Below are 22,014 nucleotides of genomic sequence, written 5' to 3' on the forward strand. Positions count from 1 at the left end.
GGTAATATCCAATACACATAAAATACAAAAAAGAGTATTCAGGTTGATTTCCTTACTAATTTTGCATCAATACCAGTTTATTCTGTGTTAACACTGATAGCAACAATTCCAGTGAAAGCAATTTTTAAATGGGCTTTTAATAATGAAAATAAATATGTGACTAGACTTCATGGAATGTGTGGTTATGATGTTATTTTTTCTTCCACCACTCTTCTATTGCTCCACCACGTCTCCTTCCTGATTTGATGTGAAGAAAATGCTGAGCCAGACCTGGATGACAACGAGGATGAGGAGGAGCCTGCTGTGGAAATTGAACCCGAGCCAGAGCCTCAGCCTGTGACCCCAGCCCCACCACCCGCCAAGAAGCGGAGAGGACGCCCCCCTGGCAGAACCAACCAGCCCAAACAGACCCAGCGTAAGTTGCCTGTCTCAGCTCTGTAGGCTGGTATCCTCTCTCAGCATGTGGGGGAGCCAGACAGGTCCTTATTCTTTGGGTAGATGGGAACTGAGCCATGAGTACGTTACAGGTCACGCTGGGAACAAACTCTTAGAAAGGAATTTTTCAGTTTTTCCTGGAAAACATCTGAGAAAGTTTCTAGAAGCCTTGTAAGTTTCAACAAGAGAAAATCCAGAGTAGAAGGGTACTTATGTACTGCAAGATGGGTACCATTAATGTGAAAGGGTTTTACAAAACAAACTAAAGTCATAGCTGGCAAAATTGATGTGTTAATGAATGTGCAAAGAGCCAAATTATAAAGGATGGAGGAATAAAGCAGTTTCTGTGCTGAGATTGTCCCTCCAAAGAAATCCAGGCCTATGGATTCTATTGCTGGCCGCCTGACTTCTGAGATGACACAGAGGAGGTGTTTGCCCTCCACCTCACATCACATATGACAGTTGGGCAGCAGTCCTGTACTGGAAATGGCCCTTGTGACAGCAAGTTTTGGGGGACTCAGATCTCTGTTCTGTTCATGAATTGCCTAAAAGCTGATGATTTTTTTCCCTTTAACAAATGCAGGATTTCATGTATTTTTTTCAATATGCTCCCTGAGCCCCATCTACAGGTGTCATCGCAGAAGGGTGGTGACTATATAGACCCTGGGTACCACTTCACCTGTACACACTTGAGTGGACACACTTGAGTGGACAAACTGGCAAAAAGGCCCTGGGTGTTGGGAGAGCTTCACAGTCAGAAATGTCAGGTTCTGCTGTAGGTGGGTCAGCTCTAAAACGGACCTACATCACCTATTCTGTGAAGTTTTCCTAGTCCCACATTTTTTTTTCCCACCTGTCTCACACACTATTGGGAAACCCAAATTTGTGACATAAAGGAAAACTAAGGCTTTTAATATGTAACTTGGGAGGCATATGAAGATGAATGTCAGTGTCTTGTTCTTTGATAGCATCTAGAATATTGAGGCTTTTTGTATGGCCACATTTTCCGTTATTACTAAGTCTTTTTTTTAAATTGACTTTCTCTGTATCACTACTAAGGCTTTTCCTGTGTTGCTGACATTCATTTAGTGTCAAGTCTAAAAAGACCTTTACAATCCTTGGGGGCTTTAATGGAGCATTTGTTTTGTTCATGCTCTTCTTTGCCAGCAACAGCCATCATTCAGGTTGAAGACCAGAATACAGGTGCAATTGAGAACATTATAGTTGAAGTCAAAAAAGAGCCAGACGCAGAGCCCGCAGAGGGGGAGGAAGAGGAGGCTCAGCCTGCTGCCACAGATGCCCCCAACGGAGACCTCACACCCGAGATGATCCTCAGTATGATGGACCGGTGATGGCGGGGCCTCGCTCATTGCCAGGACTGCTTTGGGCTGTGTTTAAGCGGCCCGCATCTTAATTTTTCTCCCTTCTTTCTTCTGTTTGGCTTTGGGAAAAGCATAATTTTACCAAACATACTGAGAACTAAAACTTCAAGGATGATGTTAGAAAAATGTGATTTAACTAGAACTTGCTGTTTGATGTTAGCAAATCATGGAATGTTCTGAGTCCCTGAGGGTTTACTGTGAAGTGCTGAGGACAGTGTTGACACCTAACTGGTTTTCTTAGATGGAAACAGAGACATTGAACCCTCTCGATTGCTATGGTAAACCACTCCAGAAACCACAACCCGGTTTCCCAGAGTTCTATGGTCTTCTTCCCAGGAGAGTTTTTAATTGTAAATGCAGACTTGGGAAGGACTTAGACTTTTAAACTGGTTTTTGCTTTTGCTTTTCCCTGACTCCCTTTGCTTGGAGTCAGCTGCACACCAGTAGTATGGCATGCTACGATCGGTTTCTGTCCTGAAGACTTTGCCTCTTTCTTGGCAGAGTTTCTGGTATGGTCAAGCTTGTAAATAACTTTTTTTACATTTTAATCTTTTCCATTAATTAAGAGGTTGAAAAGAAGTGCAGTGTAAGAAAACCCAGCATTTTAATTACTTGCAAATTAAGTTTCCACAGACTCTGTAGTATGTAAATGTTGACAAGGAATTGGATCACAATCATGTAGCAGAATGGCACCCAGACTGCTGCCCGCTAGTAATGGACACCCATGTGGAAGATTGCAATTTCCAGCCCATGGAGCCAGCATTTGAACATTGTACAATTAACTTTCAGTTATGATTTCCCATCTACATTTTCTTTGCTTTGTTTGTAGCTGAATTTTGTATTTTATAAATCCTCTGTTAAAGTGGAAGGGTGATCATGAGTGGGTCACAGCAGCCCTTAAAAGCTGGGCCAGAAAATTTCACTAGGTCAGTAATTTAAACTTGGGATCTGCGAAAAGTAATAATGTGAAGCAAAACCAACAAAAAAGTGATTCTTGCACATGAACTGTCACATGTTTAAAATGTGTTTTTTAGAGAGCCTCAGTCTTGCTGATTTCAAATACTTTTCTTCTGTGTATTGCTTTTAAGAGAGCCATCAGTTAGCTATCAGACTCTAGGTTGATGCATTTTGTACTTAGCTGTACTGTGTGATAATTTTTCATTATTTTAGGACGCCAACATGAGACCTGTAATAAAATATGTAATGGGGTTGAGAGCTGGGGAGGAGGATCTACTGCTGTACAGCTAATAAATCATAACGGATTAACAAGTGCTCCAAATACTCAGTCTTGTGTGATTCCTCCCTAAGGAGGGGCCCAGAGGGGTCTGTGTGAGTAGCCTTAGGCAGTACAGGCCTGCTTGCCTTTCAGAGGCAAGCTGTTTCCCAGGATGACCACTTCTTTTTTAGAAGGTGGGAGATGATTTTGGCAGATGATGAAATAATTGAGTGCATCCTTCTGCATGTTTTAACACCCTGAAAGCTTGTGTGAGTAGAGAAGTGAGTGGATAGACAGCTGTCAGCCTCCATGATCCACCTGAAGAGCAGGTTCCCGAAGGTAGAGCAGATGGGCCAGAGAGCTTAGAGGAGAAAGGGCTGTTGGGAAGCTCTGGCCTCGGCATTTCAGCTCAGGAGAGCTGGGATCAGTACCCTGGGCTTTGCCAAGAGAAAGGGAACAGAGAAGCCAGGCCCCATCTGCCCTAGAGGAGTTCATTTGAAAAGGGAAGACGTATGTGCCACTGTGGGGAGAGAGTCCTAGATAGCCTAGCTGCTGTTAGCACCAGGGAGGCAAGATGGAAAAGGAGTCGTGTTAGAAAGTTTATGTATTAGTGAGATACCGTCTTGCTGCTGCTGGCTGTTTCTGGGTGGATTGCTTTGGCAAATCCATTTTAGGTGAAAGCTTTAGCCACTAATTACAGGGTTTTTTTTAACCAAATTCCAGCTTACCAGTTTTCAGGGAGAAGTCAAGTCACAAGGAATAAGATGTGTGAAGCCTTTGGCTGGTTTGTGCTGTCCATGCAGTTCGGTCTCCCAGAAAAATCGGTATCATCTGGAGCCTCAGGGCTCTGAACCAGGTAGTCGGCAACTTGGACTGAATATTAGTGGCCTGAGACTGTCAGGGCATTTGGTCTCCATCCCTTGCATGGGCTAGCCCCCACCACAGGAGGCCAGAGTGCTCCCTACCAGAGTTGTTTCAGTGGGCACATAGCTTTTTAAAATTTTTAAGTATTTATTATAGAAAATCTCCTCACAGAACAGTGAGCCGTTTATCTGTATCCTCAACATAGCTTTTCTTATGTATGCATTCAAATTGTTTACAGGTTTAAGAGTGGATTTGTTTTGGATGGGGAGGGGGCAAGAAAAGTGACATTCCGTTGCAGTTAAGGCTGAAAAGGGCTCCCGCATTGACAGAGCCCCATGGTACAACCTATTGGGCTCCATTAAATATAAAACCTCACCACAGAACTTTTGATCGGAAGGTTCCCTGGCCTGTGTGCAGCACTCTACCCCACTGTTAACCATAGTTGGTCCTGGAGTAAAGAAATAGTCTATACCCTTTCCACAGCTGGGCTTGCATTACCTCATCCACTGCCAGCTAGCACAGCAAGCACTGAGCTCTGTCTTGCTCTTGGTCAGGATCTTGTCTTTTGAAACCATCTGAGGGGAGCCTTGTGGTAGCTCTGGGAGCTGCAGCCTGGCCTGTCATCTTGTGCTGCTGGAGCAGGAGGGGGTTATTCCTCATTATGAGTTGTTAGCATTTCCCGAGTGCCCACGGAGTGTCATGCTGTCTAGAACACAGATGGGCTTGAGCAAGCTGAAGGCCTCTCCCTCTCACTGAGTCCCTTACTTGTGGGAGCTGAGTCCCATGTATCACTTGGGCTCTGAGCAGTTTGTTTTGTCACTGCCTCACTGCCATCCCTACAGTGAGCAGTTACGGAGATGTGTAGCTAGCCCAGCACCCAAGACACACACACACCACCCGCCCCATCCTGATCTCCAGGCTGATCCTAGCTTCTTCCTCCACCGCCCCCTGCCTGTCCCCACAGCACTCACCAGACATGGACTTGCCACCAGCGTGGCTGTCGGTCTCAAGACTCCCTCTGCCTGGGAGCAGCTTGAGCCCTTTGGCATTCATTCCTTCTTGAATTTCTCATCCCTATCTTTTTCAACAGAAAAGTCTCAGTAAGGTGGGTTTTCTATCCTTCGGTTTGGAGTCCTAAGGCTGCCACGGTAAGATGGCAAATGTGAGTGTTCACTGATTGCCAGGCACTGTTGTGAGCACCTCTCTTAACATTTAATCCTTACACTTTGAGGTAAGTTAATAGCTCCAGTTTACAAAACAGGAACTGGAAACCCAGAAAGGTTAAATGACAGCCGGTAAGAGGTGGAGTCAGGACTTGAATTCAGGCCTTGTTCCTTCGGAACCTGCATTATTGACCACTTGGCCATACTCTGTGTGAGACCTACTGAGCTTGCATCCTAAAAACATTTTGTGGGTTCTCTGTGGTCTTGTAAGAGTCTTTGCCCAAACTCTTCTTTCAAACTAGAAGCAGAGCAGGACCTCTTCTTGCCTCTGTTGGTAGGAACTCAGCAGCCTCTCCAGCTGAGTTAGTCCTCCCATCGGCCCTTGGCCGCCGCCACTGGGCCTGTTGATTTACAGCAAGTACCTTCCCCCAAGTTGTTACTATTCAGTTTCTACTTTCCACTTTGGCCTGGTCTTTGGTGGACCTCAGCAAAAACATGAGATTTTTTTTGTGGGTAGGGGGTGGTCAGATGACTGGAAAATGCTCCCATTGTCTCCAAGCCCCAAGGTGGGGAGGGGTAACTAGAGACGGGAAAGAAACCAAAGCACTCGGTGTCTTTTCATGTCTCAGGTTATTTCACCTGTGCCTGGCTGAGCTGTGGGCAGAAGGCTGTTCCTTATGTCACAGAGTTTAATTCGATTGTAATGTAAGAAAAAAATTGAATCCGCTCCTGTGAACCCTCCAGAATCAAGGTCTGGTCTTATAGGGTATGATGCACCTATATGCACCCGCTGATCTTCTGACCCCTCCCAGCCCTGAAGACAGTAGCTTCCCTCTCCTACTGGTTCCCTTCTCCAAACTCCAGTCAGGGACAATGCAGACACGGGGGGGGGGGGGGAGCCCCATGTACCCTGCCTTTGCTCATGAATCACTCCACCCCTCCCTGCAGCCCTTTGGGGTTCAGGCCTTAGCCCGAGGCTGCCGCCTGAGGGTTACACACCCAACTTGTGGCCCTGCTCCAGCTTGACCCTGATGAAGCTGAGGAACCTCTGCCACAGAGAAGGGCATCTGGGTCCATCTGGTTTTTCCACACTTTCAACAGCTTGTGTCACCCCAAGGGGATCACGGGCTCCAGGTCAGGAGCAACAGATAAGGTCCTTCAGTTTAGGACCCGGGTGTTGGGAAAGAGCCAACAAAAACACCCCTTGCTTAATAGACGCCCCTTGCGGTCCCCCGTCGTCGCCACCCCCACCCACCACTCAGCTAGCTGAGCTTTGGAGGGGACGGACAGAGGCTGGAGGCGGAGATCCCCGAGCGGGCAGCGCCCCCTGGTGCTCGAGGCAGGGACTGTGGTGCGGGGTGGAAGTAGGGGACTAGGAACTGAAAGAGGCACGCGAGATTTTCTTGGCCACGCCACGCCCTCCTCGTGTCCACCCTAACCCAGTAGACCCTCCGCGACTGGGCGGGCAGACAGCTGGGATTCTGCCCGCCTCCTACATCGTCGCACCCGCGAGACATCTCCCGGCCCGCGAAGGCCGGGGCGGGGAGGAGCCGGGCCGGGGGGCGGCCTGGCAGGAAGCAGCGCGTACCTTCCGCTGCAGGAGGAGCAGGTGGCTGCAGTGCGGGCCTGGGCCCCAGGCTTCCTGTTCGCGCCCGCCGCTACCATTTATCGTCGGAGCTCCTTGGGCCACCCGGCCGTCGGGCCGGCTCCATGGCCCAGACCCCCGACGGCATATCCTGTGAGCTGCGAGGTAAGCGCTGGCCCTTCTCGCCTGTTTGGCTGGGAGGAAGCAGTGTGGGCCGCCAAACCAGAGGCCCACACAGCGAGCCAGAGTACTGGGCAAGGGGTTTCCTCTGCTCTTCCAGAGGTTTGGTGCCCCAGATCCACGCCACTCCTTACTTGCTGGCCCATGTGTGAGCCGAGTTCCCCAAGTCTGGTACAGACTCTAGGCACAAATTGACCTCCATGGGAGGACGAGTCACCCAGCACGCTGCCCTTCCACAGGCGAGATCACCAGGTTCCTATGGCCGAAGGAGGCAGAGCTGCTGCTGAAAACCTGGCTGCCAGACAGGGTGGGCGCTGAGCAAGTTCATGTCCTGGTATGGATGAGACAGAGCCTGGGAGGGCCGCTGGGGCCCAGGCAGAAAGAGCCTCTTGCCCTATGCAGGATGTCAGACACTTTCTCCCCTCAGGCACTGCTCCGATGGAGAGCCTACCTGCTCCACACCTGCTTCCCCCTGAGGGTGAGTCCCAGGGCCCAGATGCCTATTGCCTTCCAGCAGCTTCCTTGATGAGGGCTGCATCTGCAGCATTGTCCATCTTGTCCTTGTGGGCCCTGCCCTTCCAACAGCACTGGGCTTCTGGCAGCAGGCAGGACTGGAGTCCCAGCAGGTCTAGCTCTGAGCACCAGGCTGCACAAAGGACTGGGCTCCCAGGAGGGTGGGGCTCGGGCCTTGGTCCTGGCTGACCCAGGTACTCCATAGGTGGACTGCACGTTCAGCTACCTGGAGGTCCAGGCCATGGCACTGCAGGAGACACCTCCTCAGGTGAGACCCCGTGGTACCCCACCAGGGCCTGCAGCGTGGTCTTCCTCTCTCCCCACATGCCTACACAGGGAACCCAGTCTCACACCTTCCCTCCCCAGGTCACCTTTGAGCTGGAGTCCCTGCCTGATTTGGTCCTGGAGTTTCCTGGTGCGGCTGCTGTGGAACAGCTGGCCCAGCACGTTGCTGCTGCCATTAGGAAGGTCTTCCCTCGCTCCACACTTGGGTGAGGTCCAGAAACTAAAGGGTGTGGCAGAGAAGGAGGGCAGTGGGGGGGGTGGCTCTGGCTGACACAGTGGGCTCCCCCACTCTCAGGGGCTAGACGTCCCTTGCCCCCTTCTCCTTTATTCGCCTCTCTAGGAAGCTATTCCGGAAGCCCACACCCGCCTCCATGCTGGCTCGGCTGGAGAGAAGCAGCCCTTCAGAGGCCACCTCCCCCAGCAGCCCCTGTGGTAAGGGCTAAGGTGGGGCTACACAGGGCTTCCAGCCTACTCCCTCCTGCACCCTGACCGCTGGGTATAGAGGTCTTCCAAACTGAATCGAGCTACTCAAGGAGCAGCCACCACCCAGCTCGGGGCTGATCTTCCTCCATCTCTGACTTTCATCTCTTTCCTACCCTTACCCCTGCATATCACACCCCTGGCGCTTCCCCAGGTGGCTTCTCGGAGACATATGAGGCTCTGTGTGACTACAATGGCTTCCCTTTCCGAGAGGAGATTCAGTGGGTGAGAGTAGGGCCCTCTCTGGGGGCTCTGGAGACATCTGATCCCTCATGTGCTTTGAGTCCCTCCCTACCTCTTTTGGCCCCAAGCCAAGTTGGAGACACTTTCTTCCTATCCAGGATGTGGACACCATCTACCATCGTCAGGGCTGCCGCCATTTCAGCCTAGGAGACTTCAGCCATCTGGGAAGTAGGTGAGTGGCCCACCAGGAATGTGAAGAGAGGAAGAGTCCATGACCCACATTCCTGGGCCTTAGCCTCTCCATGCAAGGGGACGCTGGGCTTAGAATCTGGCTGGAGGGCCATGAGCTCTGCCCCTGCCCCTTCTACCACCCAGAGATCTAGCCTTGAGTGTGGCTGCGCTGTCCTACAACCTGTGGTTCCGGTGCCTCTCCTGTGTGGACATGAAGCTGGTGAGAGTAGGGGCAGAGAGGGGCCAAGGGTGCAAGGGCCAGGGTGCAGCTCACTGAGCTCCCACTCTGGTTCTCAGAGCCTTGAGGTCTCAGAACAGATTCTGCACATGATGAGTCAGTCATCACACCTGGAGGAGCTGGTGCTGGAGACCTGTGGCCTCAGGGGGTGAGGGGAATAGGGCAGGGCTTGGGGAGGGGAGTCTGGGAACTTGGGATGGGGAAATTAGTGGTCAGGGGAGGGGTTGGGAATCCAGGGTCAGTCTCATACCTGGGGTCTGATTCCCAGAGACTTTGTCAGGCGACTGGCCCAGGCGCTGGCAGGGCACAAGAATTCTGGGCTGCGAGAGCTCAGCCTGTCAGGGAACCTGCTGGATGACCGAGGTATGCCCCTGAGCCTGGGGAACCCTGGGGAGGTGGCACTGGAGGAGGTGAGACCCATATGGCTGCCCCCAACCCTCAGGCGTGGCTGCGCTCAGCAGACACCTAGAGCATCGTCCTGGAGCCCTGAGGAGACTCAGCCTAGCACAAACTGGGTTGACACCACGAGGTAGGTGGGGCCTAGGATGGCATGGGGTAGGTGGAGTGGGGAGGTGGGTCAGCCTAATTGTGAGCCCCCCTCCTCCATCACTAGGAATGAGGGCTCTGGGCCGGGCACTGGCTTCCAATGCCGCCTTTGATTCTGCCTTGACCCACTTGGACCTTTCCGGAAACCCCGGGGCACTGGGAGCCTCGGAAGACAATGGGGTGAGTGGTTCTGCAGGCAATGGGATGTTAAGAAGCTCTTGGCGAGGTCATCCCTGACTCCCTCCTTCTCATCTTCATCCTCCCACCAGGACCTCTATAGTTTCCTGAGCCGTCCTAATGTTTTGACGTTCCTGAATCTCGCAAGCACCGACACCGCCCTGGACATTGTGAGGGGGTGGTCAGTGGGGGGATGATCCGTAGGGCTGGTGGCCGGGCCCAGGACCCAAAGGTCGACTGGAGGGCAGGGCGGGAAGGGGCTGAGTCCTCTGACCAGTGTAGCCCACACCCTCCTCCCGCAGCTCTTTGCAGCGCTGTCCCGCGGCTGCTGCGCCAGCCTCACCCACCTCGACGCTTCGAGGAACGTCTTCTCCCGCACGTAAGGGGGGCGGGTCCTGCGGGGGTAGGGGATATGCCGGTGCCGCCTCCCTGCGCCCGGAAGCCCACTCCTCCCACTCCCCCACCCCAGGAAGTCCCGGGCTGCGCCCGAGGCGCTGCAGCTCTTCCTAAGCCGCGCAGGGGCGCTTCGACACCTGGGCCTGGCGGGCTGTAAGCTGCCCCCCGACGCGCTCAGGTCAGTGTCACTGCCCACGGCCACCCCTTCGGCCTGTGTGGCCACCACTCAGACCAAGCCTCCTGCGCTTCACCCCGCTCTTGCGGCACCCATGACCTCCCTGGTATCCTGGCCCTCCCTTCTTGCTATTGGTTCGCTCCCTGGGGCCCCTTTTCCCAGCTCCCTCCACCTCTTGCGACATTCCTTCCCAGGGCGCTTTTGGAAGGCCTCGCTCTCAACACGCACTTGGACAACCTGCACCTGGACCTCAGCGCTTGTGAGGTGAGCGCCCAGCCCCAAAACATGAACGGGCGGTGGGCCCACACATTGGGCGTGAGGCCGCGAGGCGGGAGCACCGGGCCGTTGGGCGCCTGATTCTCCCCACCTGTGGCCTGTTAGCTTGAACTTGCCCCACCTTCCACCTTCAGCTGCGCTCCGCAGGCGCTCAGGTGATACAAGACTTAGTGTGCGATGCTGGCGCGGTGAGATCCCTGGATCTGGCGGATAATGGTGAGGCTGCTCAGAAACCCATCCTCCCACTATCCACTCAGTTTCCACCATCGCCCCCCACCAGCCTCACTTGCTTTGTGCATGACCCGAACCACCCCAGGCTTCGGCTCAGACATGGTGACTCTGGTGCTGGCCATTGGGAGGAGTCGGTCCCTGAGACATGTGGCACTTGGAAGGAACTTCAACGTCCGGTGCAAGTGAGGATCCATCCAACTCCTGGGCCTCCCAGACAGCAACCCACCACCCGGGTCCCAGCCCCCATCCAACCGCAGCCCCTGCCCACAGGGAGACCCTGGACGACGTCCTGCACCGGATTGTCCAGCTCATGCAGGATGACGACTGTGTGAGTTTACGGGACCATGTAGGATCCTCAGGCAATGGACCCTCTCACCTCTCTGATTCCTGCTCCCTGGGACCCTGGGACCTGCACTCCTTGTTGATGCCTAACTCCAACCACAAATGGCATTCTCTGAACCCTAGCCCCTGCAGTCTCTGTCCGTGGCTGAGTCGCGGCTGAAGCTGGGCGCAGGCGTCCTACTCCGGGCGCTTGGCACCAATCCAAACTTGACAGCCCTGGATATCAGTGGCAACGCCATGGGGGACACCGGTGCCAAGATGCTGGCAAAGGCACTTCGGATCAACACGAGACTCCGGTGGGTAGGGTCAGGGGGGTGGGACCAATGGGGGAGGAGGGCATATGTGGAGGAGCTCACTGAGTTGAGGGGCAGGGCTGAATGAAGCCGAGTAGATGGAGTGCACCGGTGCTCCAGGCGAATGGAAAGGCCAGCGAGGTTGGGTGGGGCCTTGTGGAGCTCCGCCCCAACTGAAGCCCGGCTCGCCCAGGTCTGTGGTCTGGGACCGGAACCACACGTCTGCTCTTGGCCTGCTGGACGTGGCACAGGCCCTGGAGCAGAACCGCAGCCTGAAGGCCATGCCTCTGCCACTGAACGATGTGGCCCAGGCACAGCGCAGCCGCCCTGAACTCACAGCACGTGCAGTGCATCAGGTGGGGCTTCCCTCTCTTCCCCTGTCCTGCTTTGCACCTGAGTCCTGTCCCCCTGACACTTCTTGATATCTCTTGTGCCCAGATCCAAGCCTGTCTCTTGAGGAACAACCGCACAGACCATACCTCTACTGAGAGTACCTCCCGCCCACAGCCACTAGATCTGGGGTCAGACCCTTCTGAGCAGGTCAGAGTCCACTCCCTTAACCTTGAGAACACACAGAAAGTAGGGGAGGGGGAGAGCTGTGGCAGCTGAGAGCTTCCATGAATCTGAGGGTCTGACTTTCCTGGGTCCAGGATGCCTGAATTCTGCTGTCCCAGACAAGTCCTTCTCCTTGGTCTGGAGAGGAGCACAGGGCTCCTGAAATAGCTCCCAAAAATAACACTCCTGGCTACCTTTCTTAATCATTTAAATAGGCTCTCCTCTTAAAGATGGGAAGTATTTTTAAATCTTCAGTCAATTCTCCCTACCCCTGATTGTAGCCCTGCTTGTGACTTCCCATTCACAGGGCTCCCTTCCTCTCTCCACTGACCTCTATTGTGGCCAAACCCAGCAACCCTTTTTCTGGCTTCATCTCCCTCTACTACCTTGCCTTGGTGAGATGTTCCCCACATCTCCATTCCCAAATCCCACTTCTCTCCCAAGCTCCAGAACCCAGGCATCTTGACCCAGACATCCTGCAGGGGCTTCACATTCTATACATCTTCATATGATCTCATCATCTCCCACAAACTCATCTCTCTACCCTAGCGCCCAATCTCACTGGTGCCCACACCCACCAAGTACTTTGGACAGAGCTTCAGTCCAGCTCTCTCTTGGCCACACTGAAGCCCCCACAGACCTCCTTGGTTCTGCCTCTTGACAAATTATCAGACACACCACTCCTTACGTGCACCCAACTATCCCTCACTCCCCCAGTCCTTCCTCTATGGCTCCTCATTCCCATTTCTCTCCATCCCTCAGTCTATCCACTACGTGGATGATGAACAGACTGAGTTTCTAAAACACATACATGACTAACAGTTCCTTTCATTCCTATTCTGGTTACTTAGGGTATAAAGTCACTACAATGAACAAAAGGAGACACTGCTCTCCCTCCTTGAACAGATAGGGTTCCTAAGTGGTTGGCCTGATGGTATCGTCTTCAGGACCTCACCCAACCTGCTGGAGACCTTGGGAAGGAGGCAGTCAGGGTCTGGGGGAGTGGGAGAGGACCAGGCTGAGACTGATTCCTCTTTCTCTCTAGGAAGTGAATGAATTGTGTCAGTCAGTGCAGGAGCATGTGGAGCTGCTGGGCTGTGGAGCTGGGCCCCAGGGTGAAGCTGCTGTGCACCAGGCTGAGGATGCCATACAAAATGCCAACTTCTCTCTCAGTGTGAGCACCCCCTCCCCTATGAGAACCCTTACCTTCTTAGGTGTCAAATTGCAAGTCCTTTTCCTCTTTGGCCTCTAGATTCTCCCCATTCTATATGAGGCTGGGAGCTCCCCAAGCCATCAATGGCAGCTGCGGCAGAAGCTGGAGGGCCTCCTGGGACAGGTGGGCGAGGTCTGCCGCCGGGACATTCAGGTGAGATGGTGCCCTTGCCCCAGCCCCACCTCCATATGCAGGCTTGACCTCCATCCATAGGCTTGACTGTGACAACCCATGAGTCAATACTGGTGGGGGAGTGGAGCCTCAAGCCAATTGGTCTGGGCCCCAACCACACCTTCCCCATGCTCTGACCTTTACCCAGGACTTCACTCAGGCCACACTGAACACAACAAGGAGCCTCTGCCCACAGATGCTGCAGGGACCCAGGTGGAGGGAGCAGCTAGAGGGGGTCCTGGTGGGTTCAAGGGGTCTCCCAGAGCTGCTCCCAGAGCACTTGCTGCAAGATGCCTTCACTAGGCTCAGGTAGGCTGGATGGGGCTGGGCTGGACTGAGCTGGGTAGAGACAGCACACTAACCCTTGCCCTCGCTTGCCCTCAGGGACATGCGACTGTCAGTCACAGGGACCTTGGCAGAGAGCATTGTGGCTCAGGCTCTGGCGGGTCTGAGTGCAGCCCGGGATCGGCTGGTGAGTAGGAACTATACACACACACACACACACACACACACACACACACAGTGACCTGGCCTCTGACCTGAAGGGGTTCTGTAACGTCTTCTGGGGCCGTGTAGCCCAAGGGTGTTTCAGGGTTCCCTTAGCACTGGTGGGACTATGGCTGAGGCCCTGCCTGCCCATCTTTGAGGTGCTTGGTATTGCAGGTGGAGAGTCTGGCTCAACAGGCAACAGAGGCAATGCCCCCTGTCGTACTGACACTGGATGGAGTTGAGCCCAGCCCCCTTGGGCCTGGGGAGTTGGAAGGCCTTTTCTTCCCTGAGAAGGAGAAGGAAAAGGAGGATGAAGAGGAGCAGAAGGTAGGTGGTCCCAGAACTGGGCCTAGAATCCCAGATCTTCCTATCTTGTTCTGGAGTGTGGAAGGTGGGGAGGCAGCTCTCTGCCCTAGGCTGAGTTTGCCTTCTCCACCAGGATGACAGTCCTCCACAGGAATGGCCTGAATGCATTCACTGCCTTCACCTAGTCCCCTCCACTCACAGTAAGTCGGGACCCAGGAAAGGGAGTTACTTGGGTTGGACTGAAGCTCTGTTAGACCGGGACACATTCATTCAGCTCTGTCTTGGGAACTCCCTGACCCTTGACGGGGCCAGACCAGGACCCTCGGGCAACCTGCAAAGTTGGAGTTTGCTGTGGTCAGTCAACACCAGGGCCCGGACAACGTCTCCGCTCACCTCCCCCCGCCCCCGCCCCCTTCCCTACCCCCAGGACGCGCATGCTTGGCGGCGGTGCGGAGCCGCGCGCTGCTCGGAGCCGCGCTCAGCACCACGGACAGCGGTGGGGGGAGGGGCGGTCAGGGGGGCGGGCGGTGTAGCCGGGCCCCTCCCTGCGCCCTGGGCGGGTCCCCTGCCGCCCTAGCGCCGCCGCTGCCGCCGCTGCCGCCGCTGCCGCCGCTGCCGCCGCTGCCGCCGCTGCCACTTCCCTGGGCTTGGCGCTCGGTGCTCTTCTGGTGCCCTCCCCTCAGGTGCTCCTGAGGAACCAGAGCCGGAGCCCGAGCTGGCGGCTCCAGGGGAAGATGCAGAGCCGCAGGCGGGGCCATCCGCTCGTGGCTCTCCGAGCCCCGCTGCTCCCGGGCCCCAGGCCGGCCCGCTGCCTCGCATGGACCTGCCACCCGCCGGGCAGCCCTTGCGCCATCCGACCCGGGCCCGGCCGCGGCCGCGGCGCCGGCACCACCACCGCCCGCCGCCGGGGGGCCCCCAGGTGAGCGCCCTCCCCCTATTCCAGAGCTCATGGAATTGGGGGTCGCGAGTGGCCCATTCGCTCCTTACGGATGATGGCAGGCAGGGAGGTGGGTAGTGGGGGCCCAAGACCACCTGGTCATATGTCTGAGTCCTGGCCTCTTCCTGGCCACCCTTACCCCAGGCTATGTTCATGCGGGGTCACGAGTATCAGGATTTCGTTGGGGATGCGCCTGGACTCCGCTTCAGGTTGACTGCTGCATGGGTGGATGTGCAAGAGGGTGTCCGTCTTATCTTCCCTCCCCCAGGGTTATGAAAGATGCTAGGCCCTGGGCTGTGGGGACAATCCTGCATGTACTGTACGTCCGGCGGGTGTATGTGTGGGCCGGGTGCTGGCGCGGGCAGTGGGCACAGGGAGGAAGGCGGGGGAGCTGACATGAGGCCCCCTCAGAGGGTCTGACGCAGCAGCAGGCACTGCCGAGCGGGCAGCAGGCCGGGTGGGGTGGGGGTGGGGGGTACTGCAGGGAACTGTTTGGGCAAGTGGGAACGTGGGACCCTGGGGCGAGTAGGTTCTAGCCTCCTGGTGACCAGGTGGTTGAGGGTGTGTAGGATACTCTTTGGGACAAGAATGGGTGTGTGCTGTGTACTTCCAGGGCCAACTGCAGGTGAGGGGTGAGAGCTTGTGTCAGCAGCCCTGTAGGGTCACCCCAGCTCCCAGGTCCTGGAGTTGCCCAGGCCCTGCTGTTGGACAAGGGAGGTGGGGAGAAGTCAACATTTGCACTCAGCCCTGATCTTTAACCCTGTGGTGTCCCTCAGGTACCCCCAGCCCTGCCACAGGAAGGAAATGGGCTCAGTGCCCGCGTGGATGAGGGTGTGGAAGAATTCTTCTCCAAAAGGCTGATCCATCAGGATCACCTGTGAGTGAGGGGCAGTTGCAAGGGGTGGGAGAGGGTGGGATGGGCCTTCCCACTCACTGCTGGCTGTTCCCACAGCTGGGCCCCCGAGGAGGACCCGGCCACTGAGGGGGGTACCACCCCTGTCCCCCGCACACTTCGAAAGAAGCTTGGCACCCTCTTTGCCTTCAAGAAGCCTCGTTCAACACGTGGGCCACGGCCTGATCTAGAGACCAGCCCTGGAGCAGCTCCCCGAACTCGAAAAACTACACTTGGGGACCTGTTGCGGCCACCAGCCCGTCCTGGGCGTGGTGAGGAGCCTGCTGGAGCCGAGGGGGCCACCAGCAGCCCTGACCCTACCCGCAGGAGTCGGCCTCGATATACTCGGGAAAGCAAGGCCTACTCAATGATACTGCTACCTGCTGAGGAGGAGGAGATAACACTGGGTGTCAGACCTGACAAGGTGAGGCCTGGTAACAGGGAGTGAGGGCTCTGTTGGAACTGAGGGCAGTGAGCTCTTTCCCCACTGTGGTATCTCTGTCCTCAGCGGAGGCCCCTGGAGCGTGGAGACACAGAGCTGGCTCCATCCTTTGAACAGCGGGTTCAAGTGATGTTGCAGAGGATTGGCGTGAGCAGAGGCAGTGGGAATGCCGAAGGCAAGAGGAAACAAGTGAGTTGGGAAGGGACACAAGTGCTCAGTGAGAGAGCAGGTGACATGTGGCTTGTTTTATGTGGGTATTTATGTGACCAGAAGATTCATGACACACAGACAGTCTGTTAGTTTTTAACCCCTCCCCTTCAAGTAGTCATCAGATTCACCTTTTCTTATCTCTTGGCTTTGGTCCTGGCCCAGGCCACTGATACCTCCCCTCCTTGAAGCTGGGAGAATCCTTTCTCTGCAGATCATACAGAAATCTGACCTTGTCACCTGCATTTCAAACAGGAAGTCCACCAGGGGCTCCCTATCAAGACATTTGCCCTGACTCCTAATCCTGCCTCCAGACCCAGTGGGGTCTCAGCCCAGGTCCCTGCTTTCATCTCACTGCTCTCAACCCCGGTTGCATCTCAGAGCTTCTACACAGGTTCCTCTGTCAGGAAGTCCTCCTCCCTGCCTCACTTCCAGCTTCTTATCACCACCTATGGTTACACCAGATTCCTCTTCATATAACCCTACATGTCCCTGTGGGCTTTCCTTGACTCTCTTCCATGTCCACCCTTTTAATACTGCTGTCTGATCATAGATCCTAGAAAGAACCATCACCCTATGAACTATCCCTTAAATAACTTTTCAAGAAAATAAACACATATAAAATGAGACAGCTTGAATTTAGAAACAATAAGGTATAGAAAATGAATCAGAATTAAGAACACTTTATCTGTGTATCTGTGGTTGCATATGCTTTTCCTCTGTGTTTACTGTCTACCATCCCAGACTGCAAGCTCCAGGAGGACCAGGACTGGGTTTGCCATGTTCTTGCCCAGCCCACAGTGGGCATTTAGTGGTGGTTATAAAAATGAAAAGGACAAGACTAGCATGAAGGTGGGACAGGACTGAGTTTGCTTTCCCTGTTCCTTACAGAGCAAAGATGGAGAAATCAAGAAGGCTGGCTCGGATGGTGAGACCCTGGGCTAAGGCAGTACATTTTGGGGGAAGGGGATGTCCTTAGAGATAGCCCCCAAGGGATTATTTGCTCTCCTTGGGAGGGAGTGGGAGAAGCCATGTTTTTCTCCCCCTCACCAAGGGCTGGTGCCTAAGCCTCCAGCCCTGCCTTTGCAGGTGACATTATGGACAGTTCCACAGAGGCCCCTCCCATCTCAATCAAGTCCCGCACCCACTCTGTGTCTGCTGGTGAGTAAGGGCCACTGTGTCTGGTGGGGGACATGCAGAGATGGACAGGACAGAGTGGGTCAGATCATTGGTCAGGCTCACCTCCAATGCATAGCCCAGGTCTTGGCTGACACCCTTTTCCCTGCAGACCCTTCATGCAGACCTGGTCCAGGGGGCCAGGGGCCTGAGTCTGCCACCTGGAAGACACTGGGGCAGCAGCTGAATGCAGAGCTCCGGAGCCGTGGTTGGGGCCAACAAGATGGTCCAGGCCCCCCGTCCCCTTGTCCCAGCCCAAGCCCCCGAAGAGCCAGCCCCTCCCCAGACAGCCTGGGCCTCCCAGAGGATCCTTGCTTAGGCTCCAGGAACGAAGGTAAGCAGATATTCTAGCTCCCACTCCAGAATTGGGCTAGTGACTAGAGGAGTCCCTGCTAGGAACTCAGCTCCTATGGGGATCCTGAAGGTGGGAGGCAAGGGCTGGAGTGGGGGCAGCTGTTGGGACCATACCCTGACACCCTGGCCTCCCCCAGATGGCCAGCTGAGGCCGAGGCCTGTCTCAGCAGGGCGACGAGCAGTGTCTGTGCATGAGGACCAGCTCCAGGCCCCTGTTGGTGAGGGGAGACACTTCCATGTGTGCTTGAGTGCAGGAGGAGATGGGAGAGGGTGGGCTCCCTTCATCGCTCTGGTCCTCTGAGGGGACCACTAGTGGCGTGAGGGGTTAAGAAATTAAGGAGCCAGAAGGCCAGGAGCAAGGGTCTGAGAAGCCCTTCCTACTAGCCCTGGCTCCACGTCCACAAGAGCAACCGCTGCCAGGGGTGCGTGGGTGCAGGGGAAGGGGGAGGCTCTAAAGGCAAGTGTGTGCACACATGCTGGAGGTGGGAAGGTGGGGGTTGAGGACAGGCAAGTCCTTAGCGACCCTCCCCAAATCCTGTATCCCTCAGAACGGCCCCTGCGCCTGCAGCGCTCCCCTGTCCTCAAGCGCAGGCCAAAGCTTGAGGCACCTCCATCTCCAAGCGTAGGTAAGAGGAGGCTGGGACCAGCTGGGAGGGTGGCAGGACTGCTCAGTCCAATCCTGACTCCTCTTTCCCCTTCTCCTGGTGCAGGATCTGGTCTTGGAGCCGAGCCTTTGCCCCTTCAGCCTACAGCGCCCTCCAGCCCTGAGTGGAGCCCACCCTCCTCAGCCACAGACCAAAGAGGCGGCGGCCCCAGCCCCTAATCGCCTCCTTTCTTGCCGCATGAGATTATTTTATTAAAAAACTCAGAAGAAGCCAGTGTGGAGCACTGTTTATCCACCCCCAGGCCTGGATCTGTGTGCACACATCCTCCCATGTGCTCACACGACCCCTCACACCTGGGTTAGTTCAGAATCCGTCTGTGGCTCCATCAGAAAGTGCAAGGCCCAGGCCACAAGCTGGGGAGGGAGTCTGGGAAGAGAACCATGGCTATAGGTCAATGGGGACTGGGATGGGTGACCAAAAGTGTGGGGGCAGCCCAAGGCACTTACCTGGCAGCTTGGATCTGGGCACAGACAGAGGGGCAGGGTGGCTCATACTCATATTGGAAGGCAGAACCATCACGATGCCTCTTTGGGGGATCCTGAAGTGGGTATGGTGTCTGAAGAGAGGCCAAAAAGGCCCCCAACCCCATCCAAGGATACCCTCAGCCCCCTTCCCATCTCTACCCAAGGCCTACCCCATTCGACCCTCCAGTTGTAGGGGGGCTATGCTCACCCAGACAGGACTGGACTCCAGAGCTCCCTTGGTGGCTCTTGTCCTTAGGGAGTGCTGCCAGGTCTCAGGGGTTAACCCTAGCTCCTTGAACTCCAGGCTAGGTTTCTGGGCCCTGGTTACATGGGCCTGGTGTGGACTGAGGACATGGCCAGTGGGTGACAGACTTGGGGTATAGCTCAGGAGTGGGGACTTGAGTACATGGCTAGGTTGTGGGGAACTGGTGGGCAGGGGGCCAGGCGCTGAGCAGATGGCTGGTAGGGGCTGGGAGCTGCCCTTCTGCACTGGGTCTGGAGCAGCCAAGGACAGGGCAGGCAGAAGGCTACTGCTGGCACTGCTTTCCTCTGACAGCATGTGGCTGGGTAAAGCAGGGGTTCCTGAGGAAGAAGGGACTCACCATGGACACAGCCCTCTCAACTCACACCAGCTGAGTGATCTGTGAGCTTAGGCGGGACTGTGTTCCTCCCCTACCCAGCTGTGCACCCTTTTGCAGCATCCCATGCAGCCCAGGAACCTGACAGCAGCAAGAGCATGGGGCCTGAGCACCACCTTACCTGAGGAAGTGGGTGAGGAAGGAGGAGAGGAGATCAGGGTCAGCGATAGGTCCTGTAAAGCCGGGTGTGGTGGGGGTAGCTCAGGGCCTGGGGGCCAGGGGAGGCTTATCAGCATTGTGGGCACTGTGCACACAGCTACTCCCCTCTTGACCTCTCCTGTCCTCCTTACCCTGTGGCCTCTGACCTGGGCCCAGGGAGCTCAGGATTTGCTGGTCATTCTCAGAGATGTGCAGCCATAGGCTGGGGACAGTGTACACAGCTTCTCCCTGTGGGATGTGAACTTTCAGTCTGGCCTTTGCATAACTCCCCACCCTGACATTTCCCAAGGGAAGCCCCAAACTGACCGTGGCCCTGCAGCGTGAGGCGGCCCAGCGGGTGAGAGGGGGTGCTGTGCAAGGGCCTGCCAGCATCAGACAGCTCTCAGCCAGGCGCACTAGCGTCCCCCAATGCTCCTGGTCCTCTTGTACCTCATCCAGAAGTTGGGACAGTGAAAGGCCTGGGAGCAGGGGACCAGGGAATGGGCTAAAGCTCAAAGAAGAGGAAGGGCAGGGTAGGGGCAAGGGGAAGGAGGGCTTATTAAGGAAGCAAGAGAGATCACTCTACAGGAGTTAGGGCAAACGGCCAACCCCTATAAGTACCTGCACTGGGGGAGATGGATTCTGAAAGATGCTGCCTAGAGAAACAGAGGGGACATGCTTGAGGAACAATCCTATCTACATACATCTGCCATTCTCTGACCAGCTGGCCCAAGAGTCTAACCCCAAACTCACTCCAAGCAGTCGTATAGTTTTTCCCGCACATCCGGGTCCTGATTGCTGGGAAAGAGAAGGGAATAGGCAGTCAGTGTTACTAGGGGCCCAAGCTCTCACACCCAAAACGCCTATGCCAACGCCAGCCAGGTCTGGGTGGGGAGAACAGTTGGGAGGGTGGGGTCATCACTTACCAACCAGTCACCTGTTCCCGGGGCTGCTCCGTGGGCAGTAGGCTGAAGCGGTCCACCTGGAGGTAGAACTCCGCGGGCTGGAGAGGTGAGTTTGGGAACGGGTCTCAGGAGTTGTCAGGAAGTCAAGCCCACTAACTCACCCAAGCCAGCCTCACCACTCACCGCGCCTCCCTCAGCGACTTGGATGCGGACCTCGCAGTCCTGCAGCAGCAGCAGCCGGCCTTCTGCCCCTCGAAAGCCGAACTCCTTCTCCTCCCTGCGAAGAGCCGGACCTTCACTGCCTAGCCCGACTGAACACAGCCCCACCCGCCTGGGGCCCTCCCTCCTTGGGCTCAAGCCTCGAGCTCTCCTACTGGACTCCGATCTCCCCAGGCCCCGCGGAGCCTCTCTCACCAGTCCGAGGCGTTGAGGGCCTCCCGCGTCACCAAGCATCGGATACTGTGGGTCCCGTCGGACACAAGCAGCGAGGCCCCGACGTCAGACGTGCCAGCGGCGCTGGATGGACCGGGGGCCTCGGCTTCCTGCAGTACCTGACAGGGGGACCAGCATCAAACCCACTGCCCTGGGGCCCCGCCCTGGTCTCAGGCCCCGAAAGTAGCGGGGGGCTCACCTTGAGCAGCTGCCCCGCTCGCGGGCTTGACAGTGCCTCTGATCCTAAGACCAGCTCTCGAATCCAGGGTCGCAGGACCAGGCTTCCCACGCCTGCCATTCCCAACGCCGTACACAGCAGAGGACCACTAGCACTGGTTTCCCGCTGGCGCCGCGGCCCCGCCTCTCGTCGGAAGAGGAAGCGCAAGATGGCTGGGTGGGACCCAAGGTCGAGGCCCCGCCCACGAGCGTGCATGCGCGTGCGCACAAGCGTGTCCTATTCTGAAACTTGTGTGAAGATTCCCGTTGAATCAATTGGATGCTGTCCTGCTTAGCATCTCTCCAAGCAGTGGCCTGGAGTTTGGGCTGTTCGTCAAATCTTCCGTAGCAGTGGGCAGGAAGGGGCCAAGGGCTGGCTCGGATGGAAAGTGAGGGATCTGAGGCCTGAGACTGCAGCCAAGAGTGGTCAGAGCGAGTTGGCTCAAAGCCACTTCAACGCCAGTGACCCCGAGGAGTTCAGCAAATATTTATGACTCAATTTCCTCATCTACAAAATACGCAGTCTTGCCCTGTGGAAATAACAGTACGCAACAATAAATACCCTTTCCCTCACTCTCCCCTCTAATTGGCAAGCCCCTCCCCCAGACCGTAGCGTACAGACG

At 55.8% G+C, this 22,014-nt stretch overlaps 3 protein-coding genes across 6 annotated transcripts in view; 2 read left to right on the forward strand and 1 right to left on the reverse strand.

The window, feature by feature from the left end:
* Positions 1–3,089, forward strand: part of CTCF (CCCTC-binding factor) — a 44,211-nt gene extending 41,122 nt beyond the window's left edge. For 2 of the 3 annotated variants that reach the window (XM_031680718.2, XM_031680717.2), the window contains 2 exons: positions 254–415; positions 1,603–3,089. In XM_031680718.2, coding sequence (XP_031536578.1) covers positions 254–415; positions 1,603–1,787 — 347 coding nt within the window. In that variant the 3' untranslated portion in view covers positions 1,788–3,089. The remainder of the gene's footprint in view (positions 1–253; positions 416–1,602) is intronic. The other variant, XM_031680722.2, reaches the window with a different exon arrangement.
* Positions 3,090–6,520: 3,431 nt separating this feature from the next.
* On the forward strand, positions 6,521–18,801 carry CARMIL2 (capping protein regulator and myosin 1 linker 2). Its single transcript, XM_072967562.1, has 38 exons — positions 6,521–6,810; positions 7,065–7,159; positions 7,253–7,303; positions 7,544–7,606; positions 7,705–7,829; positions 7,964–8,055; positions 8,258–8,328; positions 8,445–8,518; positions 8,662–8,737; positions 8,815–8,903; positions 9,024–9,118; positions 9,198–9,284; positions 9,369–9,481; positions 9,571–9,648; positions 9,781–9,857; positions 9,948–10,052; positions 10,244–10,313; positions 10,460–10,541; positions 10,642–10,738; positions 10,827–10,884; positions 11,022–11,194; positions 11,385–11,547; positions 11,630–11,731; positions 12,792–12,920; positions 12,999–13,112; positions 13,279–13,439; positions 13,515–13,602; positions 13,794–13,946; positions 14,059–14,125; positions 14,609–14,844; positions 15,639–15,739; positions 15,815–16,178; positions 16,263–16,385; positions 17,295–17,331; positions 17,493–17,564; positions 17,692–17,913; positions 18,482–18,559; positions 18,644–18,801. The coding sequence occupies exons 1-38, from the start codon at positions 6,771–6,773 to the stop codon at positions 18,754–18,756; spliced, it is 4,134 nt and encodes a 1,377-aa protein (XP_072823663.1). The 5' UTR covers positions 6,521–6,770; the 3' UTR covers positions 18,757–18,801.
* ACD (ACD shelterin complex subunit and telomerase recruitment factor) lies at positions 18,765–21,608 on the reverse strand. 2 transcript variants are annotated; one of them, XM_006203701.4, is made up of 12 exons: positions 21,375–21,608; positions 21,158–21,294; positions 20,927–21,020; positions 20,765–20,841; positions 20,592–20,636; positions 20,460–20,494; positions 20,166–20,317; positions 19,991–20,087; positions 19,822–19,908; positions 19,271–19,644; positions 19,045–19,136; positions 18,765–18,964 (listed from the first exon to the last, which is right to left on the reverse strand). In XM_006203701.4, the coding sequence occupies exons 1-12, from the start codon at positions 21,606–21,608 to the stop codon at positions 18,886–18,888; spliced, it is 1,503 nt and encodes a 500-aa protein (XP_006203763.2). In that variant the 3' UTR covers positions 18,765–18,885. The 2 variants fall into 2 exon arrangements, with proteins under 2 accessions (XP_006203763.2, XP_015094156.1); XM_015238670.3 differs by lacking the exon at positions 19,822–19,908.
* Positions 21,609–22,014: the final 406 nt, after the last annotated feature.

This window comes from Vicugna pacos, chromosome 9 (assembly GCF_048564905.1).
Source record: "Vicugna pacos chromosome 9, VicPac4, whole genome shotgun sequence".
NCBI classification, from domain to species: domain Eukaryota; kingdom Metazoa; phylum Chordata; class Mammalia; order Artiodactyla; family Camelidae; genus Vicugna; species Vicugna pacos.